A 16,441-nucleotide genomic window follows, 5' to 3' on the forward strand; every position below is an offset into this window, starting at 1 on the left:
GGAGTTTGGACTAGAAGTTCTGTTTCCAGCTCTAAATCTATGATCCTATAAGTTGGGTATATTTCTCACCTTTCTCTCTAGAAGAGTGTTTCACTTTTATATTTGTGTTCCTAGCCCCTAGCCAAAAATAGGTATTTAATAAATGCTGTGGCTCGGGGTAGAGCACTGGGCCTAGAGTCAGGAAGACCTGAATTCAAATCCCATCTATGACACTTTCTAGCTGCATGACCTTGGGCAAATCACTTAATCTCTGATTATCTGACAAAAGGATCCACCTGAGAAGGAAATGGCAAACTACTCCAGTGTCCTTGCCAAGAAAATGCCAGGGATAGCTGTGGTCCTTGGGGTCATGAAGAATCAGAGGCAATTGAATGACAATAACGTTTGTGGGCTGATTGATTAGAAAGTGAGATAATAGAAACACCTTTTATTTTTTCTTGTAGGTGATAGAAGTACAATATTTAATTCCATGTGATATTGTTCCATTCTCTGTTGTCAGAAATTAGCCCAGTACTGTCTCATGTGACAAAGAAACCAAGTTGAAAGAAATAAATTTGAGAACATTTTGAGGCTGTATTTTATCTAGCAGTTTTGGCTTCTAGATGCTTAAAACGGTGCCTAACAGGTTATAAAAGTTCATGAAATGTTTTTTTCACAGAGGATTTAAAAATAAATAAGTCTTTGGAAGGAAGAATGTAGTGCTAATGTTGGGATTACTCATTCTGACTTTCTTTGACCTTTTGGTGTGGAATGCCCATGAGGCAAGTGATTAAGATGACCCCTCTTGTTTGTTCAATAAAGCTCTAATTTTAGATGGATAATTAGATAATGTTACATAAATTATCTTTCCTGCTGTTACATGGACTATGACACGCTGTAGTTAACATGCTATGCATACTGAAAAACTCCAGTATTTGTTTTTCTTCAACCAATTATTAAGCATTTAACTTGCACTTTCAGGGAAGATTAAATATATTCATTTGCATTTCAATCAGGTTTCAAAGGTTGCAGTTGAATGTTCAAAGGATTTTTTAAGCAAACAGAATTTTAATTTAGTAAAATATTTCATAGTATGAAACATATTCCTTACTTTTGATCATAAGATGGTTTTATTTTTCTAATATTTCTTCTATTTTTATTAATTATTTTCAGGAGAAATAAACACTTCTGAAAGAGAAAACTAATATAGATTTTTTCCAAGTTTCAAAGTAGCCTTGAAAACATCAGTAATTATAATAGCAACAAAAAACTTTGCCTGCTTTTCCTTAGTAATCCACCCTCAGAAATGTTCTGTTTTACTTTCCTCCTCTTCCTTCTAAAAATCTGAAAGTAATTAATAATTGAGCCCTGAAGTCCCCTTAGTATGGGCTGGTAAAACTTGACTAGAGCACAAAGAGGTATGTGTATGTTCACTGTTTGGGGAAAAGGGAGAGATGAGGAGTGGCTGTCCAGGGGATAAAGTATCCCAGGCTTCCTTTGTAAGTCCCAGAATCTGGCATCCAAGGGAATAGAGCTCTGTCTCTTTCCTACATATGTTTAGAAAACAAAATAAAAACTCATTACTAATTGTTTAAAGAGTTTAACATTATTTTGTTTAAAAACTAAGTAGTCCTTTGACTGGGGCAGCTAGGTGGTGCCAAGTTCCAGGCCAGATATCAAGAAGATTCATCTTTGTGAGTTCAAATCTGGCTTCAGTCACTTCCTAGCTGTGTGGCCCTTGGCAAGTCACCTAACCCTGTTTGCTTCAGTTCCTCACCTGTAAAAATGAGCTGAAAAAGAAAATGGCAAACTACTGCAGTATCTTTTTCCAAGAAATCCCCAAATGGGGTCACAAAAGAGTCAGACACAATTGAAAAATGACTGATCAACAATAACAACAAATCCTTTGGCTAAGTGTGGTTCTACTACTGTCCCATAACCAGTTATAAGAAAGCTCTGGATTTTATCTGTTGGGTTAGCCCATCAACATTTGCTCAGATATGCTTCTGTTGGTGCTCACAGTTGGTAGGTGAAAACCTATTTCTCAGGATCCCTTTTAGGATACATAAAAGGAGTTCCTTCCAAATTCAATCTAAGATGAACTAATTGCTTCTAAGTCCTTGAAAGAACAGAAAAATAATGCATTTTATAATATATCAAAATAAAGATTTCTGGGACGCTAATATGTGATATTCTAGTCATTTGTAATTTTGTGTCATACTGGAATCAGAAGGAAAATATACAAATGAAAATAGTTTTTACATTTTAAACTAAAATAGTTTTTAAAAATAATCCTTTCTAGACCTTACGTATGGCATGTTGGTTGGCAGCAAACGAATAGATTTCACAATATATAGAATAACAAATATCCTTTTCAAGCTTTATTCAAATGCCTCTTTGTGGTATAGAGGTGATCACAAGTTCTTGAAGGCTGGTCTCAGCAGAACCCAAGGCCCAGTAGATTCTTCTGTGCCAGGATATATTCCCTTAAATTCCTGACAAGAGATTGTGTCTACTCTCCAAATGCCAGTGTAACTCAGTACAAGGAGGCTTATTATCTACAGTAGAAGCCCAATAGGGCTTCTTTGGACCTTGTTGTTCAGTCATTTCAATCCTATCCTTTTCTAGCTCATTTTACAAATTGAGGAAAATGAGGAAAACAGTTAAGTGACTTAGCCAAGAGTCATACAAAGTCTGAGAATTTGAACTCACAAAGATGATTTTTCTAACTCTAGGCCTGGCAGTCCATCCATTGTGCCACCCAGCATGCCCTTTGATCATGACAACCTAAAAAAATAAATAAAAACTATTTAAAAAATCAAAATAAATAAATACAAAATGGCTCTCAAACCTATACAACTGTGTTAATAGTAACAATGTGGACTACAGGAGGTAGACATGTACTTTTTTTCTTCCTTTGGAGAGCTCTGATGGTCAGACATTTGTTAGCCCTTCCTGTCTGTGCTCACACAGCGACCAGTTGTGCTCAGGTCCTCATTATTCTGGTCTATTATGATAGCCTTCTAATTGATTTTTCTGCCTCAGGTCTTTCCCCATTCTAATAAATATTCCACATAGCTTCCAAAGTGATTTTCTTAAAGTACAGGAATTCCCCCCATCTCACTTAAAAAAATTCCAGTGGCACGCTATTACTAGGATCAAATAAAAATTACTGTTTGACATCTAATGGTCTTCACAATCTGCTCCCTACCTGCCTTGCTAGTCTTCTTAAACTTTACTTCCTTCATTTCACTTTGTAGTCCACCAACACAGATCTCTTTAATATTTCTTGTACTGGGTACTGCATTTCTAAGCTCTAAGCCTTTGTATTTGACTGGACCCCTTGCCTCCTGTGATGTGCTCTTCCTCCTATTCACTTCCCTGGCTTCCTTCAAAACCGAGCTCAGATGCCAGCTCCTGTAGAAGCCCACTCCCAGACTCTCCAGCTACTTTAGCTTCCTCTTTTAAGGTTACCTTCTGTCTTCCCTATGTATTTTGTATGTGCATATATACATATCATTTACCCCTTTCGAATGTAAGCCCCTCGAGGAGACTATTTTTGCAGTTTGGCATTTCTTTGTATATCCAAACTTTAGCCAAGTGTCTGGCACATACATAGTAAGGGAAGCTAGGTCTCACAGTGACTAGAATTCTAGATCTGAAGTCAGGAAAACCTGAATTCAATTGGAGTCTCAAGACACCTACTAGTTGTTTGATCCTGGGCAAGTCACGTAATCTCTGCCTGCTTCCGTTTTTTTAATCACAAAGTAAGAAAGTATAATAGCAGGTAAAAAAACAAACAAACAAAAAAAAAACCTTTGCCTTCCATCTCAGAATCAATACTAAGTATTGGTTCCAACAAAGAAAAACAGTAAGGGCTAGGCAATGGGGATTATGTAACTTGCCCAGGGTCACACAGCTAGGACGTGTCTGAGGCCAGATTTGAACCCAGGAATTCCCATTTCAAGCCTGGCTTTCAATTGTCCCTTTCCCAGAGTTTTTAATGAAGATAAAATAATATAATATAAAGATAATATAAAGTACTTTGTAAACTTTAAAGTACTATATAAATGGTAGCTAGCTAGCTGGCAATAGCAAAAACAGCAGCAGCAATAGTACTATATGGTGGTGGTCATGGTACCACCTTGCTGTTGATGGAAGAGTGGGAACTTGTTATCTATCACCTCAATTTTTTCAGTGGAAAAAAAAATGAGGTGAGGGCCTCAGCTGAAAAGGAAGGGAGGAAGTGGTTGAGCAGGTGGTTTGATAAGAGCAGAGAAGGTTTAGAGAAACAGCTGTGTATGTGTGATACTATGGAGTTCATCAGGGAAGGGCAAAAAGTTTTTCTGGTACCTCTTGCCGTGAGACATAAGCATAGCATCACTCAACTGCTTGGAGTTATTGCCTGAATATTTCTATTCTTTAAAATTTGATGTTTTCCTAATCTAGTCTTTGATATTAGATATTTGCTTTCTTCCATGGCTTCCATGAGCTCTTATTATCATCATAAATTCATATTCTCCAAAGGGAATTTTACTTCTCAAAGTATGCAGGTGAAAACCATAGCTTGAAACCAGACTGACCTGCCTGTTGTATTGAATAAATGGATGAATAAATGGGATAAAGATTTGGGAGAATTTTACTGACTATTCTCTGAACTTTGAGGTTTCTGAATGAAGTCTCAGAAATGCATGTTTTGGTTTTTGGGTTTTTGCTCACCTATCTTGCTCAAAGTTAACAAACTCGTCGAGTATAATTTTTTGACTAATATGTTGAATTCTCTGGTGCCTGAGGCCATTTATTCCCTAAAGAAAATGTCTAGGAAATTGGGCCATCCACTGACCTTCTTTTGGATACTCAAAATATTTGGGGTGTTTTCTTTGGTATGGTACAATACTCAGTAATATTCAAAAGTATAAATCAATTTATATCAAGATAAATGTGATAAACTCAAAAATTAATACATTTTGTCTTGTGCTCTCTAAACTTTAACTTCATTCTCCCTCACCTATGATCTTTCCCTTAGCTGTCTCTTTATTTTTCTGTATAGTGTTCACACAATAAATAGATATTCTATGAATATACCTTTTCTTCTCTTCTTTATTTGCTTTCAATTCTATTTTCTCTTTTTTAGACTGTAAACTTTTGGGAGCAAGAGACTACTTTTATGACTGTCATAAACCTGGCCTATTACTTAATATTACTAAAAACGGTGATAGGTGATAAAAATGAAATTTTTGCTAGTTTCAATTTTCCCATGCATGCTTTTACTGATTTCTTATAGATCCACTGAATTTCAGAGTTGGAAAGGATCTCATTGGAAATCATAGCTTAAGCTAGGTAGTTAAAAGGCTTTCATTCTCATTTTTAATAGTTTCGATCATTTCACTGTATTTTAGAAGAGTTATGTAGTTCTTTGAGTCATCAGGTAAATATTGAGATAAAACAGGCCGCAGCATCTAATTTTTATTTAATTTAGTTACATTCTTAATTTAAGGCAGAAATATAGTTCTGATAATGTGAAACTTGCCTCAGGGGAACTTTTAACACAGTCTCCTTGGATTGGACAATATGAGCTATATTATAAAATGTAGTCTCTCTCCTTCTTTTTCTCTCTTTTTTCTTTTTTCTACATATGTATTCATACATATGTATTTTTCATTATTATTACACCTCTACTTAGTGATGTATCCTTAAAAAACATTTCTAAGCCTTTTGATGAAATGTGATACCTTAAAGAATGAGGATGCACACTAGATTGGAAAAAAACAGGTATGTTTTATGATTATAAATAACACATCATCTGGCCCTTGAATCTCCCTAAATCCTTGCATTATGCTATATTAAAATCTCTCTTTCAGGAGGTGAAATTGATTGTGTGGATAAGGATGGCAACACTCCTCTCCATGTGGCTGCAAGATATGGTCATGAGCTTTTGATTAACACCTTAATAACCAGCGGAGCTGACACAGCCAAGTAGGTTATAGAAAAAACACCCTTCAGTAATTGTCAGATATAGTAATGCTGCCAAATAGATTTCACCATGCAGGAAATTTATTCAGATTAGAGATTAGAGCTCTACTATTACTCTAAAAACAAATTCAGTTTGAAATAAATTAATTTTAATGGCAGATGTTGCCAAGAAATAGTTTTGTCTTTAGGTTACCTGAAAGTGCATATTTCAGCATATTCTAGCAAAAGGTTATAGTATCGCAGCAATGATTACAGGATTTTAGGGCTGGAAAGGTCCTTAGGTATCATATGGTCCTACTCCCTTTCTTTTATTGATGAGAAACCCAAGGCTCAATTAAGTGACTTGCTAAAAGTCCTACAAAGGATTATAAATTCTGCATTCTAATAATGCTGTTTCCCAGGTTATTTTCTGATTTCCTTCTAGCAAGCAGCGTGCTTAGAATCCCGGTCTTGGAATCTGATAGACCCGAGTTAAAATTTCACCTCTGATATATTCTGTGTGACCAGGGACTAGTCACTTAATCTCTCAAAGCCTTAATTTCTCCACTTGGAAAATGCAAATAATAATAATACTTACAGTTCCAACCTCCCTGGGTGCTAGGAGGTCCAAATTAGATAAAGTATTTAAAGTACTTTGCAAACTACATAGTACTATATAAATGTCAGGTAGTAGTAGTAGTAGTAGTAGTAGTAGTAGTAGTAGTAGTAGTAGTAGTAGTAGTAGTAGTAGTAGTACGATAGTATGATTGAGTAGGCAGAAATAATATGATCTATGACTAAAAAGAATTTAATTGGTTTTTATATTCTTTTTTATTCTGTTTTTTGAAGATATTGGTTCCAAGGATAAAGAGCAATAAGGGGTAGGCAATTAGATTAAGTGACTGGCCAAGGGTCCCACAGCTAGGAAGTGTCTGAAGCCATATTTGAACCCAGGAATCCTGACTTTCTATCTGCTGAGACAGCTAGCTGCCTCCTCTGTTTTGTTTTTAATAATATGGTTGTTGACTAGTGACTGAGTGCATTTACTACATTATAAAAGCTGACTGTGACTAAAGTTTTCATTTCTATTCCATTCATTCATTCATTGAGTGCCTATGGTGGGTCTAGCACTGGGCTACCTGCAATCAAGAAATAGAAAAGAGGTACAAAACATGGTCCTGACCTCAGGTTGTAGTCTTTTGAGGGATACAAGACACACCTGAAACACAAAATAAGATTATGTGATAAAATGTTGCATCAAGTAAAACAAAATGCCAAAATATGAAGTGGACAATAAGTATCCTTGGTAGTCTAAAGAAAGAGATGAATGGTGGCTCGTCTACACTGAAAAGTCTTCAGAGAGGGAATGGATTCAAATCTGGCTTCAGGCACTTCCTAGCTGTGTGATCCTAGGCAAGTCACTTAACCCCTATGGACCAGCCCTCACCACTCTTTTGCCTTAGAAAAGTAGTTTTTTCTTTTTTAAGATAGAGAAAATAGATTGGAGAAAAATAATAAAATCTCTGCTTAAGCCCTTAAGTTGTATGTTTTAAAATATAAAGTTTAAGACTAAAAGCCAAGTTTAAAGTCATTACCAGAATTTAAGAAATCAGTATCTTAGCATAATCTGCTTTGAACTACTTCATTCCTCCAGTAGGCTAGCTGATAGTTCTGATGCAACCGAGGGGAATGTAGTGTCTTGTACTTGCTTGTTTGTGAAGAACCATCTCTCAAAAGACATAACTAGCTGAACTGATAGACTTACTTGGCTATTTTCTTTCTTATAGAATTTAAGAGCTGAGAGGTATGGTAGACATCAGATTGTTGAAATGAAGAAATTGAGGTTCAAAGAGGGGAAGTAACTTGCTTAGAGTCCCACAAACTTGAACCCAGGGCTCCTGATACCCAGGCCAAAACATCATTTATTGATAGGTTCCATATAGGGAATTGCTTTCTAGACCTCATTTATTCCAAAATTAAGTAGGCAGAAGGGGCAGGTGAATGTTGAATTAGAAAACAATTTATCTACTTTTGTATCACCAATTTTGACATCTAGCCAAGTAAAAGTAGTAACTTAAATGAAATTTGTTTTATCCATCTTATAAATTATTCATTGTTAAGACTTAGTGTTATTTGGAGTCTTTATGTCCTATTTTACTTGATTTTATATTTATTTGATGAGATAAATACGATAGTCTATTCCTGTTAGGTTAGAATCAGTGAAGTCCCTTTTAATGGAAAATCTTGCCACTTTTCTCTTTTATGAACAATATCTGTAAAGCAGTAAAAACCGCTTTTTTTCCCTTTTAAATGGCACTGTTTCTAAAGTTTGATTGAGGTCTGAAGTTCACTTCAATTAAACAAATGTTCACTTTTCCTTTAATTTTAGTCTTGAAGATACAGTCTAGTCTTTGCTTAGAGTCCATAGCATCCCATTTGAATGCAAACAATAGTATTTACATCTGAACTGAAATATTTGCTACTCCAGTACAGATGCTGAAAGTACTGCCTTTAGTTGGGCAGAAATTATAAGCCTTAAATGAATTTTCCTAGGCCTTCTTACTTTAGAGAGCTTGGATTTATAAATGGAAAAGACCAATAGTGAAATATGTCAATATGTCATTGTGAAATATGAAATATGTCAATATGAAATATGTCAATATGTCAATAGTGAAATTAGTCAACATGTATGTGTCATGAAATACGAGTCAGTTTGTACAATGGAAAGAATACTGAGTCAGACATCAGGATCTTTGGGGGGAGGCCAAGCTCTCAGCACTTCCAAAATGTAGGACCTTGGGCAAGTCACTTTGCCTATAATTTCTTCCTTTGTAAAACAAATATCAACTGACTTATAGAGTGATTGTATGGATCAAATGAGGCAAAGAATGTAAAGTGCTTTTCAAAAATAGAGTGCTCTATAAATGTAAATTATTGCTATTTCTCTAGCAAGGAGCTTAAGTAGGAAGTCCATTTAAAAGAACTTGTAGTGGGTCAGCTGGGTAGCTCAGTGGATTGAGAGCCAGGTCTAGAGACAGGAGGTCCTGGGTTCAAATCTGGCCTTAGACACTTCCTAGCTGTGTGACCCTGGGCAAGTCACTTAACCCCCATTGCCTATCCCTTACCACTCTTCTGCCTTGGAACCAACACACAGTATTGATTCTAAGGTGGAAGGTAAGGGTTAAAAAAGGAAAGGAAAGGAAAGGAAAGGAAAGGAAAGGAAAGGAAAGGAAAAGAAAGGAAAAGGAAAAGGAAAAGGAAAAGGAAAAGGAAAAGGAAAAGGAAAAGGAAAGGATTAGTAGCAAAAATATTCCTGAATCCATACAGTACCTTGCTGAAAGGCTACTTACGTGCTCTCTTTCCCAATTGACTTTTCCCCTATATCTTACTTGAGTATCTCATCTTAGTGGAGAAATGACCCACACTCATGAGGTTATGCCAGCAGAGTAGTTTTGGCCAGTCCTAGGTAAAAAGAGATGTTTGAACTCCAGGCGCTATGATGGACTCCAGGTTTCTCAACTGAATTAAATTCAAAGATCTTCAATTACTACAAGGTTGGCCACACTGGAAGTAATTTTTCTGGCCATGAAACTTTCCCCTGAGACATAGCATGTCTGCAATAATAAACTGTTAGATCTTTTAAAATATAATTTGCTGTATTCTCAATTGAGTGTTACTATCTTTTCTTGAAGATATTACTGAATAATTAAGGGATCACAGAATCAAGAACATCAAGAAATACTCTCCTCCAGGACCCTGACTGTAGGAAAATTTACTTCTAAATCTCCTAATGTGGATAGTGTCTAGACTCTCCTTAAAGATTACCAAATATACTTAATTTAATTTTGCCACAAATTCCTATCACAAAGCTTCTCTCACAGTCCCCACAAAAGAAAAGGTTAGGTGAAATCAGGTTTGCTTGGAGCTTCATTTAGCAAGGAACTTTCAAAGCATGTGAGCACATAAAAATATTTAATGGCCGCTTCTGTTCTCATAAAGATTGAAAAATATCCTCGATGGTATTTATGGAAAATGTGTCTTCCCCATCCCCCCAGTTGTAACCCTTTTGCAGACATCAAGGTCAGTCACTGATGCAATTGCTTCTCAGATTTTTTTTTTTAAACGATGAGGGAGGCAATTATGAAGAGCTTTCCTCAACCTGACACTGCCAGGAAGATGGGCAAATTGCATTTCTTGATGGATGCCAGCCATTATAGGACCAGGTTGGAAATCTCCATCTAGGAACAGTAAATGAAGGGAGAAAAGAGAAAAAGAAAATGCTAATAAAAAGAAAGAAGCCAATATAATAAGAGAATGTGATAGTTAGACAGCACGATTTGTAAGGGCATCAGATGTCATGAATATGTCTATGGTAGGTATGTCTATATCCACACAGATGTGGGAATATGTAACTACATAATTGAGGGATAGAAAACTAAATATCCAAAGCTTAGAAATGCAAATTATATTGGCGACCAGAGTAGTTTTGTGGAGCATATGCCAATTTATTTCCAAGTCAGAGCATTGCTTGGCCACTTTACACTGGAGAAGACTCTTAGATAGTTAACTCTGGAAGGAAGTAAATTTATATAGTGCTGTCATTGCTGGCTACAATGAAGTTGCAAAGTCTAAAATATCCTGTTCAAACAACAGAATGTGTTAAAACGTGATGTTGTGACATCTAATTTTGATACTAATTGCTATCACGTAGAATTGGTCATAAGATGTATTCTTCCTGGGTGACACGTTGAAATGGGCTTAATTACAGAAGTTTCCCAAGCACCTCGTTATAAATATGACTGTCTTTCCATAACATGATCTCATTACATGGGTGTTCAGACCAGCATCGTAGTGAGATCCCAGTGTTTTTCATTATTTTTTGTAGTTCTTTCTTCAGAACTATTTGGTTTACTGAAATATACTCAGTTCTAAAGATTTATCTCTGTTAATTCTCATACCTACCTGTTTACACATTCTGAATGTTGTTTTTAGAAATACACAACATGGCAGAATACTAAAGACATGAAGATTTCCCCTGCATAATGCAAGTGCTCATTCTCTTTTCCAAAAGCTTGCTTTGTAGAACATGGTCCAGTGGATGAATGGATATTTGTTTCTTGTTTTCCAGCTCCTTATTCTTAACAAATATATGTCAAATGTTTGATTATGCATGTTATTTTCCATCCCAAGAACAAAATGGTGCTAGATACTGGACCTAATTAGCTTAAGAAAAACTATAGAGAATGAACACAAAAAAACCATAGCTAGTGACAGAGTTATGATTTCCTTTGCCTCATATGAATGATTTTAGTTTCCATCAGGAAAGACTTTGAAAAGGCAAATGTTTGTCCAGGGACATTTAGGGAATTGTTGCTAATATATCACAAGGTGACAAAGTGTGGGTTGAATGCTCATCCTGGATTTAGGAAGACCTAAATTCAGATATGGCCTCAGATTTACCACCTTTGTGACCCTGGGCAAGCCATTTAACCTGTTTCTTTCAGTTTCTTCATCTGTAAAATGAGGATAATAATGGAGTAATAAAGTGCCTACCTCCCAGAGTTTCTGTGAGGATAAGATTAGATAAAATTTGTAAAGTACTCTATAAACCCTGAAATACTCTTCAAGCTATTATTATTATTATCATCATTATTATATGATTCTCCTATTTTTCAGATGCGGTATCCACAGCATGTTTCCCTTACATTTAGCAGCACTGAATGCCCACTCTGACTGCTGTAGGAAGTTGTTGTCTTCAGGTAGGTAAATCCACTAGCCAGATGAATTTTAATTAATATTTGGAGTCATGTGGCTTTAGTGGATGGTGGAAAGCAGCCCCTGCCTGTGTTTCATGTCATTAGGCTGGCTTGGTACACCGAGTCATGTATAGCTTTCCTAACTGCCTGTTGATTCATACCCAGCAGCCCTTCGTGCTGACACTCCTCTGAATGTCTCTACCTACTACCCATTATTGAGTCATGATTAGGTTTGGGGGATATAGGAACTTGTTTAAATCATAAGAAGTAAATAAAAATTTAAGCTGTTTTTTTAACATCTTGCTTAAAAAAGAAAGGACAAAAATGTCATATTTTTAGGGTTTATTATAAAGTTATCAAAGAATCTGGGAGGTCTGCAAATCTTGGCAGTGAATCCTTGCCAACTTTTTAAAATCTCGTTTTTCATGGAACTATTTCAAATCAAAAAATTCTTTTAGCTTGTAAAAGATAGTCTTAGAATATTGTCTAATGTGTTATAACTTGTGGCAAGCTTCTTGTTTATTATGCTGCAAGCAGGGATTCTATTTTTGTTTTCTCTTCATGAAATTAGAATCCATTTCCTATCTCCAAACCTATGTATATGGAATATTCCCTGGCCTTCCAAAGGTAAAAAGGGACCGGCCTGATTACCGGGCATACATTATCCATGAGCTAATTATTCAGACAACTCAGAAACCCATTTTTCATCTAGTTCATTACCTATAGCTGATGCTGCTTTCCCAGCTTTAGGCATGTATAAAAATAGTCCCTGCATGACGGCATGCTTTTTACACCTCCAATCAACCAGAAAGGTGGGAATGCACTTAAGAAAACATCTCCCTATAGCATGTTAAGGTTCTTACTTTGGATTCTGTGTTTTCTCCATGTCTCTGTCTGCCAATCGCCCAGTTCTCTCCAATCAGTCTTATCAATTTCTACCCTGTGATTGAAAAATGGCGTTGTAGTGCATCCATGGCTGAATGTGAAAATAAATTCTTCTTGACTTCACGGTTCTTCTTCTTATAGAATTGCCAAGCTTGAGCAGTTATTCTTTGTTTCCATGACAACCTCTTGCTGACTACAATTGCTTGCACTCTGGTTTTTCTACTAACTGATTTTTCTGTCTCTGCAATGTTTCTTGTGGTTTAACTAGGACAAAAGTATAGCATAGTGTCCTTGTTTAGTAATGAGCACGTGCTGTCTGCAGGCTTTGAAATAGACACACCAGATAAATTTGGAAGAACCTGCCTTCATGCTGCTGCCGCAGGAGGGTAAGTAGTTGGTCATTTTGAGTTGTTGGTTCATGAATTAATTACTACTGTCTGTCAACCAAGGGACTTTTAATGGTAAAAGAGGATCCCAGACATTTTATTTTGTATTATTTTATTATCTTTATTTTATTTTAATAACAAATTTCCACATATGTTTTCCAAAGTTTTAAGATTCATGTGGTCTCCCTCCTTCCCTCCCTTCTTTCCTCCCCCTCCCCCAGAGTTGTCAAGCAATTCAATCTGGGTTATACATATATTATCATGCAAAACTTATTTCCATATTATTCATTTTTATAAGTAAATAATCTTATAAAACCAAATCCTCAAATTATATACACAAATAAACAAGTGATAAATCATATGTTTTCATCTGCCTTGATGAAATGGTTCTTTCTCTAGAGGGGGATAGCATTCTTTTTCATCAGTCTCTCAGAATTTTCCCGATCCCCGGCATTTTAAAGATGCTCCATGTCTTGTACCTCAGATTCTCCACGCATTTTTTTCCTCCAAATAAAACATTTTGTGGAGTTTGAACAGGACCCAATTTACATGTAAAACTCCACATTTTTTTGAAAAAGGAATTCATCATCAACCTTTGAAGAAAAAGTCTGATAACCACAAAAAAATTTAGAGTATACATCATTCCTTGGTTTTCTTCATTTTTCTAATAAATAGGTGATAGTGATGGAAAAGAAAGACTGAGTCATTTCCTTTTCATCTCTGGCTATTTATTCCCCCACCACACACACACACACACACACACACACACACACACACACACACACACACACACACTTTAGAATAACATTTTAAGGCTTTTTTGTGCAGTAATCTGAATTGAATGTAGAAATGACATAAATAAAGAACCTAAGATCTCATGCCCATTGCTCTTTTGGTGGAATGTTGAGCATGTAATCTCAATCAATAAACTAATGAAAGGAAATGGCCTCTTTTGAATAATATGTTGTTATTGAACCCATTTTGTGGCCGTGTGTAACTGACATTCCCCCAAAATGCATCATCATATATTTTTCTCATTATCTTTTTTACCCATTTACTTCCCACTGGCATGCCAACCCAAGAACATGAATGGCTTGGAAAGTATTTATATTATATATATAAGCAAAAACAGGTTGTGCTCTAAGAAGGGGGGCTGCAACTAAAAATAAAGTTCATCCCAAAATGAGTGGAATTTATCTGGTTACCATAAATGAGAAATAAAACTTCAAAAAAATATCTGAATTTATATAATAGCTAGCATTCACATAGTACTTTATGATTACAATTCACTTCATGCCATCTTATTTGATCATCACACAACCCTATAAGGTAGATACCATTATTATCCCCATTTTAAATGAGGAAAATGAAGCTGAGATAGGTGAAATGGCTTATCCAGGCTCCTTAAGCTGAAAATGGAGACAGGATTTGAACTCAAATCTTCCTGACTCCAAGCTGAGCACTTTGTCTATGCCACTAACTTAGTGCTTGGAAGTATATTGGATTAGTTTATGATAACCAAAAAACAACAGTGATGCATAGTTTGTCTTCCTTTGGACCACTTTTTAAAAAAGCAGACCTATACAAACTATGTTCATATTCAGTCCTGGATTTGTGACCAAAAATTCCATTAACATTAGCATTAATTGCTTAGGAATTTCTGTGAGAAAATACACTCCAAAGAGCTTCTTTCAGTTTACCTACTAAACATGATTTATTGCTTCTGTGAATGACAAAGGAGCTTTGGAAGATAACTCTGCTTCATTACATCATTTTCAGCCATAGTTCTGCACATTTATTTACCTAGATTACAAAGACAGGGAGATGCTGCTGTTTTATTTTCCATTAAGGGCTGTCTGAGCTGAAAATGGTTATTGTGGCAAACTCATTCAGCTGTGATAAAAAGCAATGCTCATCCCCTTTGGCTCATTGTTTAAAGGTGACTTGAAATTATTGTAGGTTTAAGTGCCTAAATCTCATTTTTGATATTAAATGGACATTTTATAGACTATATGTTTTTTTAAATGTCTTTGAATGAGTAATGAAGCATCATTAAGAGATTTGGCAATATAATAATCATTAATTATGAATTAAAATAATGTTCATAGAATGGAAACTGTATAATTAGGCTATTGACATTATTGATTTAAAGAACCCTTTTTCAAGAAGACAGTAGAAACTTTAGCTCTCTCAGAGGGGAAGTTACTATAACCTATTCACTTTTGTTAGCAGAATTTAAGCCAACAATTATAAAGAAGCACTTAGCTTCAATCCTGCAAACATAGAACTCCTTCCAAAGGGAGCACAACAACTCACCTTCCTTAAATTTTTTTTATTATTATTATTCCAAAAGTTTACCAATCCATACAAAACAAGCATATCCATAAAAAGAAGATATACAAATGAAACCACAAATCTTCTATATGTTTAACTTAATTTTCTTCATATCTGCATAATAAATCTCATCCACAAATGTCCCACCCCCTCTGCACCCTCCCCTCACTATGTAGAATATCATCTAGGGGACCAACATGTTCATATAAATTGTTTTTCATGCTTTATCTTTCTGTTCATTTTCTGGAGGTAACATTCTCAGTTTATTCTTCCAGTACTAGTTCTGTGTATAATGATAATGTTCTCCTGGCTCTACTCATTTCACTGTTCATTATCTCATATAGTTCTTTCCAGGTTTTTTAAAAAATCAGTTTATTCATTGTTTTTTTATGGTGCAGTAGTATTCTATCACAATCTGTTTAGCCATTCTCCAGTAGTGGGCATCCCCTCAGTTTCCAGTTCTTTGCAACCACAAAAAGACTTGCTATTAATATTTTGGAACATGTCAGTTCTTTCCCTCTTTCCCCAATCTCCTTGAAAATCAGCCCAAGCAAACTGAGCAAACTGGGTATAAGGGTATATATATGCGGGTTTATAAGTCTCTGGGAATTCACCTTTATTTTCTTAATGATTTGTTTCCTATCTTTCCAGTAATGTGGAATGTATAAAACTCTTGCAGAGCAGTGGAGCAGATTTCAGTAAGAAGGATAAATGTGGGAGGTATGTAATCAGGGAACCTACATGAAGGGTGTGTAAATAAGAAAGGGGCCAGGGAGGAGGTGATGGGTTGAATTGAAATTTCTGTCTGGAAATCATATCACCAAATTTTAAATGAAAAACTGTGGAACAACTTGGGAAGATTGCTATCCCTAAAAGAAAATTCCTCCTTTGAGCGAAATTTCAAAGAAGCATGTACAAATAACATTAAAAAATGAAACTTAAAGGGCAACTAGGTGTTTCAGTGGATAGAGAGCCAGATCTAGAGACAGGAGGTCCTAGGTCCAAATCTGGCTGTAGATATTTCTAGCTGGGTGATGCAGGCAAGTCATTTAACCCCAAATGCCTAGCCCATACAGCACTTCTGCCTTGGAACCAAATACTTAGTATTGATTCTAAGATGGAAGGTAAGGGTTTAAAAAAAATCAAATG

The 16,441-nt window shown here is 35.8% G+C and overlaps 1 protein-coding gene across 1 annotated transcript in view; it reads left to right on the forward strand.

Annotated features, from left to right (window-relative positions):
* ANKRD44 (ankyrin repeat domain 44) overlaps positions 1-16,441 on the forward strand; it is a 288,404-nt gene that overhangs the window by 162,187 nt on the left and 109,776 nt on the right. The window contains exons 10-13 of the mRNA XM_044669066.1: positions 5,841-5,955; positions 11,608-11,690; positions 12,841-12,958; positions 15,944-16,012. Of these exons, the coding sequence (XP_044525001.1) occupies positions 5,841-5,955; positions 11,608-11,690; positions 12,841-12,958; positions 15,944-16,012 (385 nt within the window). The remainder of the gene's footprint in view (positions 1-5,840; positions 5,956-11,607; positions 11,691-12,840; positions 12,959-15,943; positions 16,013-16,441) is intronic.

The sequence above is a fragment of the Gracilinanus agilis genome, chromosome 3, assembly GCF_016433145.1.
Source record: "Gracilinanus agilis isolate LMUSP501 chromosome 3, AgileGrace, whole genome shotgun sequence".
NCBI lineage: Eukaryota > Metazoa > Chordata > Mammalia > Didelphimorphia > Didelphidae > Gracilinanus > Gracilinanus agilis.